This window comes from Daphnia carinata, chromosome 5 (genome assembly GCF_022539665.2).
Source record: "Daphnia carinata strain CSIRO-1 chromosome 5, CSIRO_AGI_Dcar_HiC_V3, whole genome shotgun sequence".
In the NCBI taxonomy this organism is placed as follows: domain Eukaryota; kingdom Metazoa; phylum Arthropoda; class Branchiopoda; order Diplostraca; family Daphniidae; genus Daphnia; species Daphnia carinata.
In genome coordinates, this window is record NC_081335.1 from 892,711 (window position 1) to 907,027 (window position 14,317).

At 43.8% G+C, this 14,317-nt stretch overlaps 1 protein-coding gene across 1 annotated transcript; it reads right to left on the reverse strand.

Annotated features, from left to right (window-relative positions):
- Positions 1 to 88: 88 nt before the first annotated feature.
- LOC130696297 (uncharacterized) lies at positions 89 to 13,910 on the reverse strand. The gene is made up of 10 exons (XM_057519389.2): positions 13,386 to 13,910; positions 9,762 to 9,827; positions 8,305 to 9,697; positions 7,916 to 8,230; positions 6,995 to 7,156; positions 5,114 to 5,286; positions 4,642 to 4,830; positions 4,374 to 4,571; positions 1,859 to 4,292; positions 89 to 1,798 (listed from the first exon to the last, which is right to left on the reverse strand). The coding sequence occupies exons 3-10, from the start codon at positions 9,676 to 9,678 to the stop codon at positions 1,577 to 1,579; spliced, it is 5,067 nt and encodes a 1,688-aa protein (XP_057375372.1). The 5' UTR covers positions 9,679 to 9,697; positions 9,762 to 9,827; positions 13,386 to 13,910; the 3' UTR covers positions 89 to 1,576.
- Between the last annotated feature and the right edge of the window lie 407 nt (positions 13,911 to 14,317).

Here is a 14,317-nt window from a genome sequence, read left to right on the forward strand (position 1 = left end):
CACTCGATAGGATTGGAACTGTTAACTGTTCCCAGTCCTATCTAATGAATGATTGGCTACAGGTAGAACGCAATCAAGGTAGCGGATGAAAGGTGATTGTTTCCTCTTTTATTTTTATTTTATTGACATCAAAATCAGCAAAATAAAAAGGGGAAAAAAGAAAACACACGCAAGATATTAAGGGGGTGGTGGTGATGACGACGTAATGGGAAAGGACATTACAGCAGAATCAAAAACTGTATAGATATATACACACCAAACACACACAAACTCACAAACTTTTTACTTATTATTATTACTTTTTTTTTGTTGAGCAAAATGGGGCGGATAGCTAACGAATAAAAACATCATCGGCAACAACAACCATGGACGGAATTTTTCTCAATTTTTTTTTTCTGTTTTTAAACTAAGATGCAATAAAAGTCGAGTATAAAATAATTGAATATAGCCATCGGGTATGTGATTGGTTAAAGGAAAAAACTAAGTGTGAAATTAGCCCAATAGCTGATTGCTGGTTATGAATGATGCAACTTTCAGGTACCGTACTGTGTGGGTCAATGGGCGGGGTGGGATAAAGGGAATCTTAGTAAGTTTCTTAAATTCAAATTTGCCTCTTTTACATACGAAATCACGAAATAAAACACAGTAGCAACGTATCGACCCAATGGTGATTTCTTGTTACCTCGGCGTTAAATTTTTATTTTTTTTTTGTCTTTTAATGTTTGTTTTTTTTGAAATATATAAAAATGACATCTGAAAAATGATGGGGATGTGGAATAACCACAAATTAAGTTTGGTTATGTTTTTCTAAGCTAAAACAGAGGGAAAGCGCAAAAAAAAAAAACGGGGAAGACACGAATTAAAAAGATCCCTGATCCACTTGAACCGCAAAACATTTTCAAGGTCTGATTTTTCAAAATAAAAACACACGCAAAAAGAAAAACGTAATCAATTACAATATTGTTTAAGCAACAAGACTCATATATATATGTATATATATATTATATAAGTAATGTATATACTGTATATAAGTATGTAAAAAAATTTAAAGGGTTCCAGACTGGCTACTGTATACAGAGGCTTATGCAAAAACATGTGGAGCCTGGCCTTTCAAAGCAACAAACGACAACCCCACACATCGAAATGTTTTCCCCATCGCTAGAAATTTTTACGTCACAAATCAAATATGATATGGCACTCCCACATGTCAGCTAGCTTTTTCAGTAATGTTTGCATTGGCATTTGATCAAGAAAAAAAAAGCAGGTGTTAACTGTGTACGTAGAGCCGTACGAAGGGAGGTATTTGGCAACACGAGAAATTCTGAAAGTTAACTATACAACATACCTATTTATACACTGTTGGCAGCACTTCGTCGTTCTAACCAAATTAATAAAAAAAAAAAAAAAAGGCGAGGTCTTATGCGTTCCTCTAGGACTGACAGTAAGTTGAAATACTTAATATATATGTATGTATAATATATATGGCAACTGGGGGGATGGACTTATATTATAATTATTTCTTACGTTTCGAAAAAAAAAAAATGATCAATTAACTATTCTAAAAATTAGGGGTACCTCAGACTTCTTCCTCTTCGCCACTGCTGCTACTGCCGTGGCTACCGTTACTGTCGCTGCTGGGACTGTCGCTGCTAGACAAGGACGTTTTGAGCTTAGTGAGTCGTTCGGGCGTCAGCAAATCTGACTCGTCGTCGGACACGTCGTACCACGGCCGTTCCGAAACGTGGTGGTGCCGTTTCTTCAACGTCCGGATGCTCTTCTCTTCCAATCTCACGCGTGTCTATTTTAAAAAGTGAAATTCTATAAATGTAATAACATTGAATTTGAAAAATGATAATACCTTATTAAGTCGTTCTTCAAGTGGCGGTGGAGTCACAACTTGATTCTTCAATTTCGCTTCTCTCCACGTCAATATCTGGCCCGATTGGTGGGCAATTTCGACGCTGGCATCTTGGCCGGCAGTTGATGTCATATGCTCAACAGGTTTCCTATCCGCATCCACAACCATTTGCCCAGCGACCACACCGGTTGTGCTCGCCGCTTGTTCTTCGATGCGAGCCAACTGGCGGAAGTGGCGCATCGATTCCGTTTTGGAGAGAAGCAGGTCACCACTCGCTGTCGATTCCGCCTTCGAAATGCAATCGGACGGTGCTGGAGACGATAAACCTTGCCGCTGTTGTTCGGCCTCTGCCTGGATGGATTGATGAGTCGACGAAGAAGACGTACTTCCCGTGAGCGTTGCTTTGCGTAGCGGACTGAATGTCGATGCGTTCGTGAAAGTGTAGGATGACGAAGGCGGATGACGAGGTGATGAATCCGATTTCGAAGCGGATGAAGCCGGCCGTGCCATGACGATACCCGAGTCCTCCGAAGCGGCTACGCTAAGCGATTCGGCACCTCCATGTGAAGCCGATGTCGACGATGATGCAGAGGATGAGCCTGGCGTGGCTCCTCCTACACCGACTCCACCGCTGACTCCTCCGCCGGACGTGCTGCTCACTTTGCTGCTGCTCGATGATAAATCCGACGATCCTTTGCTGTTGGTCGAGAAGCGCGGAGGTGGCGGAGGTGGTTGCATTCCGCCGACGACGTTAGTACCGCCGGAACTGCAGACGGACGAGGACGACGTTTCATTCTGACTAGACGGAGACATTGAATTGTACGTTTCAATCTCCAGGGGTACTGGCGGAGGCGACGTGGATGGCGGCAAATCCATCACCACCTGTTGATTGGAAGATTCGGCCGGCGTCGATCCAGCCGCTGCCGATTTACATCGCGATCCATCCAACGATTCTGGGCCAGCCAACGAGTGGCTCGCACGCTTTTCTAGACTGGCCGCCATCAGCTGGGCGTTGGGTTTCGACGGCGATTTGAGCATGCCGGACATGGACATGTCCTCAAACATCTGACTCAATCCGGCAACTACACCGCCAGATGTCCCTGCTGTCGATTCTTCTTCTTCTTCGCACTGACGATGATGATGGTGATGGACGGGCGGCGGCGATGAAGTCGATGGCGAGTCGCCTAAACTGAAATCAGACGGCCCACTCTCCGTCTCGGCCGTCGTTTGCGGAGAGCCGCACGCGACCGGTGACGTTGCCGGCGTCAATAAAGACGGCGATTCAGCCGAACTGGACTTGCTGGAACGCTTCGACGGCCAACGCGCTTTCAACGCAAATTTCGTGAGAAATCCTCCGCTTTTTTTGCGTGATCCGGCAGCAGCCGGGACCGATACCGACGTCACCGCCGTGTTGTTGCTGCTGCTCAAGCTGGAATGACTCCGCGTAGAGTTGCCAGTTACCTCCGCATCATCACCAGTGGCCAGCTGGTGGTCTACCAATTGTTGCTGATCGACGAGTCGCTGGACCAAACTGAGATCGTGACAGCTACGCGAAGACGATCCAGCCATAACGGGGACAGTTCCAGCCAACAAATCAGGTTCGGCTAATGTTTTTGCACTGGCCGTCGCGCTTGTGGCAGGCACTCCAGCACCAACGGATTCATTGGCCACCGATGGATTGTTATGCATCCGTTTGCTTTGCCTCGCTCTTTCCAGCTCTTCGGAGAAGGAAGCGTTGAACGAGCGCGTGTTGCTGCCTCGCAACGGCGTCGACTGATCACGGGGAGTCCGTCCGTCGAGGACGTCGTCGTCATCCGCTTCGCTACTAGATGGCTCGATGACTTCAATGACAGAGGCGTTGCCCGACTCCGACGTGAGTTTGACTTCTTGCAATTTCTTGCGCAGCTCTTGCCGAGATGATGAAGGCGTCGGCTTCTTCCGGTGGTAGCTCCTCTCCAGCAGCTGTTGCTCCTTGATTTCTGGCTCGGCCGGATTATGGCCCATATTGCGGACGGCCGCGTGTAACGTGCCGTAGACGCTGTCGGCCCCGCTTGTTGAATCGGCTGCCGCCGTTCCATTTCGGGCGTGGCCGCTAGCAGCCTGACGTGACTTGAAGGCAACGGCCAAACTCCTCGGGCTCTTGTACCAAGTAGGTGGGCCGGTGGTGCTCGTGTTAGCCGCCGTTGAACCCGCAACTGCCACACTCTCTGCCGCTCGACCGGCTGCAGCGCTGTTGATGGCCGGTGGCGAAAAATGGGCACTATTGTTGTAGTTGCCAGACTCGATGGACACTAAGGCGTCGTTTTCCTCGCCATCCGAACTGGCTCCAGCCGATTGACAACAACCCGAATATAAAGAGCCTTCGTCGGATGACAGGGTCGTCACGTCACACTGGATATTGCTGGCCTGGGCGTTGACAGCTGCCAGTCGACTCCTTTTTTAAATTCCAAAAATTCAAACGTGTTTTCTTTTAATTAGATGCAAAATTCTCGGCTGATTTATGCATTTAAAATACCTGAGTAGCTCGTGAGGTCTGATTTGACAAGTACGGTGTTTGGTATTGGTGGACGTGCGCAATCGTTTCCAGCCATCTTCGGCCATGAGCAGACGATGTTCCATGTCGGCTAAATTACTCGAGAACCAACTACGTTGTTGGCTTTGCCACTTATCGTGCAGCGCTTCGACGACCGCGACGCTTTCATCCAAATTGCGGCTGTTTTAAAATAGAAAAAAAAATGTAAAGATAAATCAATCGAAGGTATAAAAAAAATTTTGATCGTTACTCTGCAATTTCTCCGGCTTTGCGAGAACTGCTGACTCGATCCCTAACGCCAGCCAGATCTCGATGTAGGGTCCTCAGTTCAAAGAGTAAAGCCTGATGGAGGGATGTGACGTCCTCGTAGAGCCTGCCCAGCTGGCGGCACATTTCATCTCGCTCCTTGGCGAAGCGCTTGCCAATCACCAGCACGTCCCTGCAATAACAAAAAGGAATGAGAGGGGCCCCCCCCCAAAAAAAAAAATAAAATAAAACATGAAAAATGATGGGGTCATAAAAATGAAAAAGAAAGAAAGGTCCAGGTAAGTACGTAGTAGCACAATAGAGCCTCAAGGTTTTTTTTTTCTCTTGCTCCCTTCCTCTAGCATATATACACAATATATTCATAGAAAAAGAGAGAGAGAGAGAGAGAGAGAGAGAGAGAGAGAGAGAGAGAGAGAGAGAGAGCCAAGTCATCATCATAGATTTTAAGCTCATGCCTGAAGTAGGATTTGAGTTCGGCGTAGTCTCCGCGGAGGTTGTCCAATTCCTCGTTGGCCTCCAGTGTTTCCGACGACAGGCAGAGAGCGGCATCATGGAGCCGGAGCAGTTGTGCAACTCCCACATGGCCGTTGGCGCTGGCCAGATCCAGAGGACGATGACCCATGTCATTCTACACACACCCACAGAAAAAAGGAGGTGGAGCCACCAGTATTATTATTATTGTTGTGCGTATAGAGAGAGAGAGAGAAAAACCCCTGGCTTAAAGGAACATAAAAGTATATATAGGCAAAGGTCGACAGCCCGAGCGAATGACGATCAGCATAAAATGTTGTTCCACCTAAACTCCCCTCGCACTCTTTAAACGACTGTGTCCGATCTATTGGAAAAAACAAGTTCGCGTATTTTTGTAGAGTTACAACATTCCACATGTGGAGGGGGGAGAAGGCACGAAAATAAAAAGACATTCTGTCTCTTCTAAAGGGTGGTGTGTTTTTTTTTAATGCCTCCATCAAAAAAGAAAATAGGCAAAAAATATATATTCGATAGTAACAAACTACTTCAAAAAAAAAAAAAAAAAAAACTTTGTTGTTGTCTCCGGACATGATAACGAGCGCTGTGTCACAAAAAAACAAAAAAACAAAAAATAAAATATTCTTCTATAAATCTATGTGACGGAGACTGCCCTTTTTTTTCGCTTTTCAAATTCTAAAAGAAAAAAAGTGACAAGACCCCCATTAAATTTTGAAACAATACTAACGATCATATCTCATCGGATTCGTTTTTTCCATTCATTTATCACAATTTTTATAGAGGGATTTTTTTGTTTTGTTTTTATTAAAGAGACAAAGAATGCCCAGCCACAATTTGTGTTTTTTCTTTGAAAGTCTTTGCCGCCGCCCACGTGAAAGTAAACACTTAAGAAAAAAAGAAAAATCAATAGGTCGCGGATGGAATATTGAACAGCCGGACGGATCTCTCTGTCCCCCTTTTTTTTTCGCTTTAGCTCTGCGATTTTCGTTTTTTTCTTTTATAGGCAAAATAACACAGCTTCATGTCCTTATTGGGATTGGTTGAAATTGCTTTAGGCTCTCTCTCTCTCTCTCTCTTATTATTATATCCTAAATATTTTTGTCTATCAATTTTTTGGAAAAAAAGAAAATTCATTTGTATTTTCTTTTTGCAATTTATGTTTTTTCTTTTCTCATAATAATGTAATAAAAAGATTTTTTTTTGTAATGAATGAATTTTTCTTTAAAAACGAATTAAAAAAAAAAAAAATCAAGAATCTGGATCGCCTTTGATAATGATGGAAGGTTTCATTATAGTACCAAGACGCTGAGCACGTTTTCTTTCTTATTTCAAATGCACGACCAGAGAGAGAGTGAGGTCACGCATTCCATTTCATTCCTTCATCCTTTTTTTTTTTTTTTTTTATTTATTTTCTCCTTTCCTATCCCGAAACTGTTAACTAATTACGGGTTATGCCCCAAAGAGGGGTTTAGGGAGGAGGAGAGAGAAGCCGTGCAATGGGCTTATTCAGAAAAAAAGGGGTCATCGGGTATAACTTTGAATGAAATCCCCATGAAATGTTTGGGGTTATTTAAAAAAGTTAAAAATATAAATACAAATTCTGAATACATCCCTCCCCACCCCCCAACGTCGGCAGAATTTTTTTTTAAAGGGGGGAGAAAAAAAAAAGAGGATATAATGTCAAACAGAAAATAAATAAACAAAACGCTGTCCTGAATAATTGAATAAAATTAAAAACGGTACGAGCTCTGGGTGGTTGATTGGAAGAAGGAAAGACGATTTATTTCGTCTTTATATTGAAAAAAAAAAAAAAAAAAAAAAAAAAAAAAAAATTAAAAAAAGAATACCTTGGCAGTGACGTCAGCACCATGGGCCACCAGGATGGCAACGGCCGATGCGTGCCCGGCCCTGGCGGCCAGGTGGAGCGGGCTATGTCCACAATGGTCCCGCAGATCCACCTCGAAGCCGTGCGATTCCATATATTGGGCCAGCCAGGCCACCAGGTCGATCTGTTAAAAAATAAGAAGAAAAAAGATGGTACGTTTTTTATGGAGATAATAATAAATACAGGTCCCAATAAATGCTATGCATGTGTTATTAAAATTCTTCTCTTTTTTTTTTTCTCGTGTAAACGTATATAATTTCTAGAAAATAGCGCATGGAATGCGGAATGTGCTCTGTCACACTGGACCATCACGACATGGCGGGGGGTGTTTGGCGCATTTTCGTCCCAAATGAGAGAAATAAAGGGGGGAGGAGGCGCTTCTTTTACCTCCTCCTTTGCCTTCTGTGACGTCGTAAAGAAATGTTGTTATATGACTTTAAAAAATTTTCTAATTTTTTCTTCTTCTTCTTCGACAAGGGTCTAACGTACATGCCCTTATCAAGAGAAGAGGAAAGAAAAATTACAATAATATGCAAAAAGATGGGGGGGGGAGGATGATTTATGCCTAGCTAATGTTCTTCTTAAGATTGTCCAGACGTCAAGCTGTGTCTGTACGCTATGAGAATTAATGACACCGCGTACAGTACCGCTGTTTTTTTTTTCCTATTCCCCCCTCTTGCTACATGTCGATGAATGTTCCAGCATCAGGGGGTGGGTTATAGGGGGGGGGGGGGTAGGTCTTCCCTGTTTGGGCCCAACAGGTTCTTTGGAATGTATCGTTTTTTTTTTTTAAACAAGAAAACCCGTTTTCAAATGTCACAAGCAAAAAATAGCAAATCGCAATCAAACTGCTGTAAGGCGTGTAAAAATGATTGGGACGCACCTTGCCGTATTTGGCGGCTATGTGCAAGAGGGAACGGTCGCCATCGACTGGAGCCAATCGTTCACGCGCCGATGTGTGATCCACCAGAAATTGGAGCGCTTCCAACCGGCCGGCTTGGATGGCGGCGACGACGGGCGTCAATCCGCGCTTGTTTTCGTCCAGCAGAGCGTCCTGCATCTCCGGACCGAACGAGGAGCAGAGCCAGGCCAATGCGTCAGCGTTGCCCGATCCGGCGAGGACGTGCAGCAGGTTGTTGCCTCGATGATCCGACAGGTTTCTAACCAATGTTGGCTCCATCCCGGTCACTACTCGTTGCTGCGTGACAATAAAAACGAGAACAAAAAAGTGAAACCAACACCCCCCCAAAAAAAAGGAGATGAATAAATTACCAATTTTAACAAATGGCCACGACGAGCAACGTCAAAGATTTTGTGAATCCAATCCGGCGTTTGTCCACGTTCCTTATTAAGCAACATCTGTTGTTGTTGTTGTTCCGGCGCTGACGTACCACCACCAACCTTGAGCATTCTGTTGGTTTGCTGGCCATGTGATGGAGAAGGTCGTTTCTCTTTGAACCATTCGGCCGGCGGTTTGTAGTTGTGACGAGTCACCTCCGCAACAGGATCGTTCTTGTTATTCCGTCCGTGATTTTTCGATGGTTGTTGCCGGAAGAGGGGCACAGCACTTTGCATGGGGTACATCGGTTCAGTGTCATGCCTTCCATCAACAACGCACAAACCAGCGCCGTAGACGCGGACATTTTCTTCGTCGTCATCTTCCTCGTCCGCTTCGCGTTCCCAATCCGTTTCGCCGCGACGGGCGGACACGCCAACACCGAATCCCGCTGTTCCGGCTCTGGTGCCCGGCCGTCGTCTTCGCCTCCGTTCCAGGGAGCCGTAACCGTGCGCACTGGTGGCCGACGACACAACGACACCTGACGAGCTGGATGTCACGTTGTTCTTGTGAGACTGGATCGATTTGGACGGACTGTGAAGAAGCAACATATCCTGGACACTGCGCGCTTTATTCCGGTGGGCCGTCAAATTGTTGTTGTTCCCCTGATGTTTGTTGGTGGACGGTCTTCCAATGGCGAAATGAGAAACGTCCCACACTCTTTCACTGCTGACACTTGGGCCCATTACATCCGTCCGACCGGATGCAACTCTCCCTTTCGTAGTAGGATACCACTGGGGAATGTCTAACAAGCTGGCCATGGCCGTCATAGAGTTCCCATTGTTGTTGTCTCCTTTCTTCATCCGTCGCTGGATGCCGATTTGTTGGGCCGTGTGAGACGCGGCCGGATGAGGTTTAGATTGCGTGCCACCAGAAGAGGACGAAGATGAAGTCTCTTCCGGTGGGCGTCGTATCCGACTGGTGGCTCCATCGGCCCCGCTAGCGCGAGCTGATTGGGAATTGGTCAGCTCGCTAAGCGTCTCCATGATGGAGATGGTCCTGAGAGCCGGTTTGACGCCGGGCGATTGGGAGGCCGACGGCAGGAAACATCGGGCCGATTGTTGTTGCGCAGAGGAGGAGGATGTTCGTTCGTTGCGTTCCGACAACGAGGAGGAGGTCGTCTCGTAGAACGGCGCCAATTGCTCCTCCAGTTTGTATTCTTCAATCATCGAGGAGTCATCGTCATCACCTCCGCCAGGCCGCCGGTACAGTTGATGGCTACGTCCGGCAGCAACGGACGAAGATCCAGCCCCGCCCCCGCCACTAGCCGTCGAGTGTGGTGTATGGCCATAACGCACATGGGGCTTCATATAATCACATCAAATTCGCCTGGAACATATTTATTTGATTAATAAAAAAAGAACAAAAAGACGAGTTTCGCTAGACTCATCACCTGATTCGATGGGATCAGTCAACCGAATGAATCAGACTGGAATATTTTCAGTTATTGTTGTACCACCTGTTGTTGGCCAAAGAAAGAAAAAAAGAACATTTGTTTTTATCATTTTGAAAATGTACGCATAAATAATTTTAAATGGAGGGGGAAAGAGGAAAAAAAAAAATTCTTCGGTAAAAATCTTCTTTCATGTTACAGGTGTGTAGGGGGGGGACTAAAAGAAAAAATATATATATATATATATATTTATGTAGCCCTACTAGTACCACTGCTATATAGGGGCTTTCTTTAAAGTCTTTGGGGGGGAATTCATTTTGGCTACTGGCGATACGCAGCAGCGGCTGGAGCCCTAAAAAAGGCAATGGAGGCCCCTCTTCGTATGTAAAACTTCCACTCGTGCTGCGTATATAATCTGACATCGTCCCGACGGCGACTCTCGGCGGAGGGGAAATAAATATAAAAGAAAAAAAAAAACTTTCACTCCATTCTTATAAATTGCTGTTCATCGCTCCTCATTTTTCTTCCTCTATTTTCTTTTCTTTTCAAACTGGTTTTCTCTTTTTTCCTTCCTATCTATCCGTTGGCTATCTAATGGCTGTTATGTATGGCGACCCGATTAAACAGGAAAAAGAAAAAAAAAATGTATAAACAAATGAAATCGTTATTTCATTCTGATAAGAATAACAAAAAAAGAAAATATTCCGCACGAAGCGCATGACTTGCTTGTCTGTCAATCGAATTCTTAATTAAAAAATACACACCCTTAACTCTTTTCTTTCCACTTGGATTTACCTTGTTCTTTCAATTCGGCTTATCAGCACCGTCTGTTCTAGTGTCTACTCAAATGCAAGAGAAAATTCGCCAAACAAGACAAGACACTCTGTGAAGCGGCTGTGTGCTCGATGCTCTTGAATTGTTATCATACCCCTCCCCTTATTCAGTCACGAAAAAAAAAAAAAAAAAAATGCCAGCCGCAAAAGGAAGACAGACCCCCAAAAATGAAAGAAATACGCGAAGGTCTTTTAACCAAAAAGAGAAAGATTGCTGTCGAGCATTTCAGTGATAGTAATTCGATTAATGAAAAAAAACACGCAAAAATGCCATTGACATTTTCTCAGTTGAAAAAAAAAGGAGAGATTTTTCGTTCTTCTTTGCCCAGGTGACAAGAGCCAGGTAACTAATACAACGGCCAAAACAGAATATATATAAGAAAAAAAAAATCCAAAGCCCCGGCAGGCAAGAAGGGCCTTCGTCATCTTCCTTTAGCTCCTCGCCTCAACATTCCTCGCTCTTTATCTTCTATTCTCTCTCTCTCTCTCTGACTGAGGGACCCCTCTCTCTTCAGGCGGAATTCCTATTCTTCTTTTATAGATGGATATATTTTTCTTTAAAAAAAAAAAAATGAAAGAAAAAAAAAAAAAGAACAAGTCGTCAGGTGTGGGTATACGTCTTTTACACATTCCAGTTGCTTCAAGTGAGGGCCAGTGTTTTGCTTTACTACTAACGTCTATACTATAGTACACGACCTTCAAAATGGCCTTTAGCTTAGCGTATATGAGATACCTTTCTGTGATGAGAAAAAAAGAAGAACTGTTGAAGAAGATCATAGCACAAGATCACTCATTCAACGTCCATTAGTTGAACCTACGGCCTTGCCCATTATCAATCAATCGGTTCATTACTTGATTGGCCGTTCAGGCCACAGAGACAAGAGGAGGACCACTCCCACGTCATCATTCACTACGACCGACAAAACACGGAAGGAAAGGGAGGTTACTATTACTACTACTATTTAAGAAAGAGAACTCTCTACTACAAACAAGAGAAAAGAAAAAAAAACAACCCTATTTTCAGGTGAATTTACGAGCCAATGCCATGTCAAAGACTTGTTGTCCACTATACGCCCGCCCTTCGTGTTCCAGGCGACGAATTTCACGACAAAGACGACCTTGTCTAGAGGACAACGTCCATTTCATCGTCTATTTTTTAGCCCACCGAAAAAAGAAAACGATTTAGATAACAACGATAGTTTACAAAAAAAAAAAAAAAAAAAAAAAAAAAATTCTGTGGTTGAAATGGATAGAAAAGAGGCTCATTTAAATAATGATACATAGACGCCGGATGCTGCACTATTCTCTGTTGGAAGTACTTGGCGTATGTGTACGGTTTATGAAGGTACGGTATGAAATCGTAAAAAAAAAGGAGCTCAAGATATGCCGGGAAAAAAACGAAGTTGCTTCACCATTATTAACGGGATGCCGACAAATTTAGTAATGACCACATAACTCACCCTGGCTATATATTTTTGAGAGTTGCAACAAAAACAGATCCCTCCCCGAAATTTTTTCTCGTATCGGCAGGAGGACTTTGGCGCTGCTATCAAAAAAGATAAACGGACAGCAATGGCCGCCATTTTCATTTCCCGCCGGCATACAATAACAACGAAAGAATTTCTTTTTGAAACTTTTGCTGTGTTTGTGTCAAGGGGAGGATTCGAAAAAAAAAAAAAAAAGGGCCAGATCGAAGCGTATCTGACACAAACACATGGTACACAAACAGACACAAGACTACGTTGTGGTAGGTATATTCGGGGGTCTTTTTACGACTTTGAGGAAATATTATTCCGAGGCCGGTCGTTTGCATACGATTAGGGAAAAAATAAATCACGTCTTGGATCCAAGAATTTTTTTTTTTTTTTAGCGTAACATCAATTACACCAAAAGACATTTTTCCCGTTTGAATCTCGAAATAAATAGAGTCGAACGATTTCTGTGTTGTCATCGAGGCTGTTTTGTGTCAAAAAAAAAAGGAATCTCTCTACTTCTTACGATACCTCCTACTTGCTACTAATACCTAGCTGGAAGGCTAGTTCTCTCTTTTTTTCATCCTCGGCAAGCGTGCACAACAAAAGAGCTTTTGCTTAAGTTTTGCTGCTTTAGACACATTCGGTAAGAAAGAAAAAAAAAAAACGAAAGAAAAGAAGAATCCCAAACATGGAGGGGTTGGCTAGCAGCTCACAGTGGAATTTTTATGGCCAGCGCCAATTCAAAAACGCCCGGCGATTGTTTCGAGAAAAAGGCAGCAGCAGCAATAGCTAAAAAAGCAAGAGAAAATGCTTATAATTCTTCCGTGTGCATCTATAAAGCAGCCGGATGCTCATAACTTTTGTTGTCAGCCCAGTTTTTTCTCTCTATTTGTTTTTTTGTTTTTTTGAAGAAAAGATAAGAGAGTTAAGCTTAAAAGAAAAAAAGAAAGAAGAAAACTCGCCCGTGTGGGAGCCAAATAAACACACACACACAACAAGATGGACGACTGGAATGCCGTGCGTTCAAATCGCTTCGAAGGTGATATTCCTCGTGGGTCTGACCTGTTGCCTGATCTTTTGTACATATCTCTGCTAGTTTTTTGGAGGGGGGAAGTTTTCGGGAGAATAAAAAAAAAACAGATTTTGTGATATGAATCTACATACAGTCACGATCCCAGTTATACATTCCAGGGACTAGATAAATGAAAAAAAAACGCAGAATTTCACAGGCACGTAACAAGACGATCTTGAAATTGTTACGTGTGTGTATAGATTTGTCAAGGTTAACTTGTATGGAGATTTCTAGTCCCTTTTACCTGTCATTCAACTGGGGCGTTGGTTTTTCCAATGTACCGTAAAAATTCTCAACGACACAAACGAATATCGCAAAAACACAACGATGGCGATTAAGACACACGAGGAGAATGGCCGTCCAATGAACCACTTTTTCTGCTGGCTGCACTCGAATCACCACACTCGTACACTTTTTCTTCGTTTTGATGAAATGCCACGTGTTGATTTCTGGTCCTTTTTCTGTTGGAGATGTCGTCTTTTTGAGTCGATGGCGACATGAATAGATGAGTTGAAAAAGAACAGCACCGACCAGAAAAAAAAAAAAACTCAACCGTTCACCCGCATCTCACAGCAGCAGCACACACACACACAACTCGACTCTGGCGAGGGCCAAGGTATGCGCCGTGGGCACAGCAGGTAACTGAAGGAATGGAATAATAAATGGAACTCGAAACGTGGACGCTACGCGCTTTCTAAATAGTTCCCTCCTTTTTTCTCTCTTGCAGTGACCTCCTCCGCTTCCCGCCTTTAGGCTCTAAACTGATTATCAACGCCATCTACTGGTAGATTCAACATCTTTTTTGGTATATTTTTCAATTGTTTTGGGTAAATAATTGCAGCAGCCGATCGGAAATGGCGGAATTGATGGCTGACGTCAGTGTCGCATTCTTGGTCTCGGCTAAAGGTATACATGCCAATCCATTTTGGCTAGAGTTGATAAATAATGGACAAGCTAAAGAAGTTGGGTGACTCCCTTACTGAAAACCTTAGGAACGAAATTGCAAATTCACTATTAAACGGATGACAAATTCGAGAATTGAAATTGCATAACAAGGTAGGATGACGCAAAACGATGATGCGAGATGCGACGCAGCTTATCCATAAGGACACTTTTTCTACGACATCCAACCCCCATGATCTGACAACAGAGCTGGCTTTTCGTCTGCTTAAAAAC

What these genes read in the sequence shown, in the direction of transcription:
- LOC130696297 (XM_057519389.2), bottom strand. Translation starts at nt 9,678, where the DNA reads ATGAAGCCCCATGTGCGTTATGGCCATACACCACACTCGACGGCTAGT. An exon ending in GAACTCAAATCCTACTTCAG is followed by an intron (nt 4,831 to 5,113) that starts GCATGAGCTTAA and finishes TTGTTATTGCAG; the next exon opens with GGACGTGCTGGTGATTGGCA. An exon ending in AAAGCCGGAGAAATTGCAGA is followed by an intron (nt 4,572 to 4,641) that starts GTAACGATCAAA and finishes ATTTTAAAACAG; the next exon opens with CCGCAATTTGGATGAAAGCG.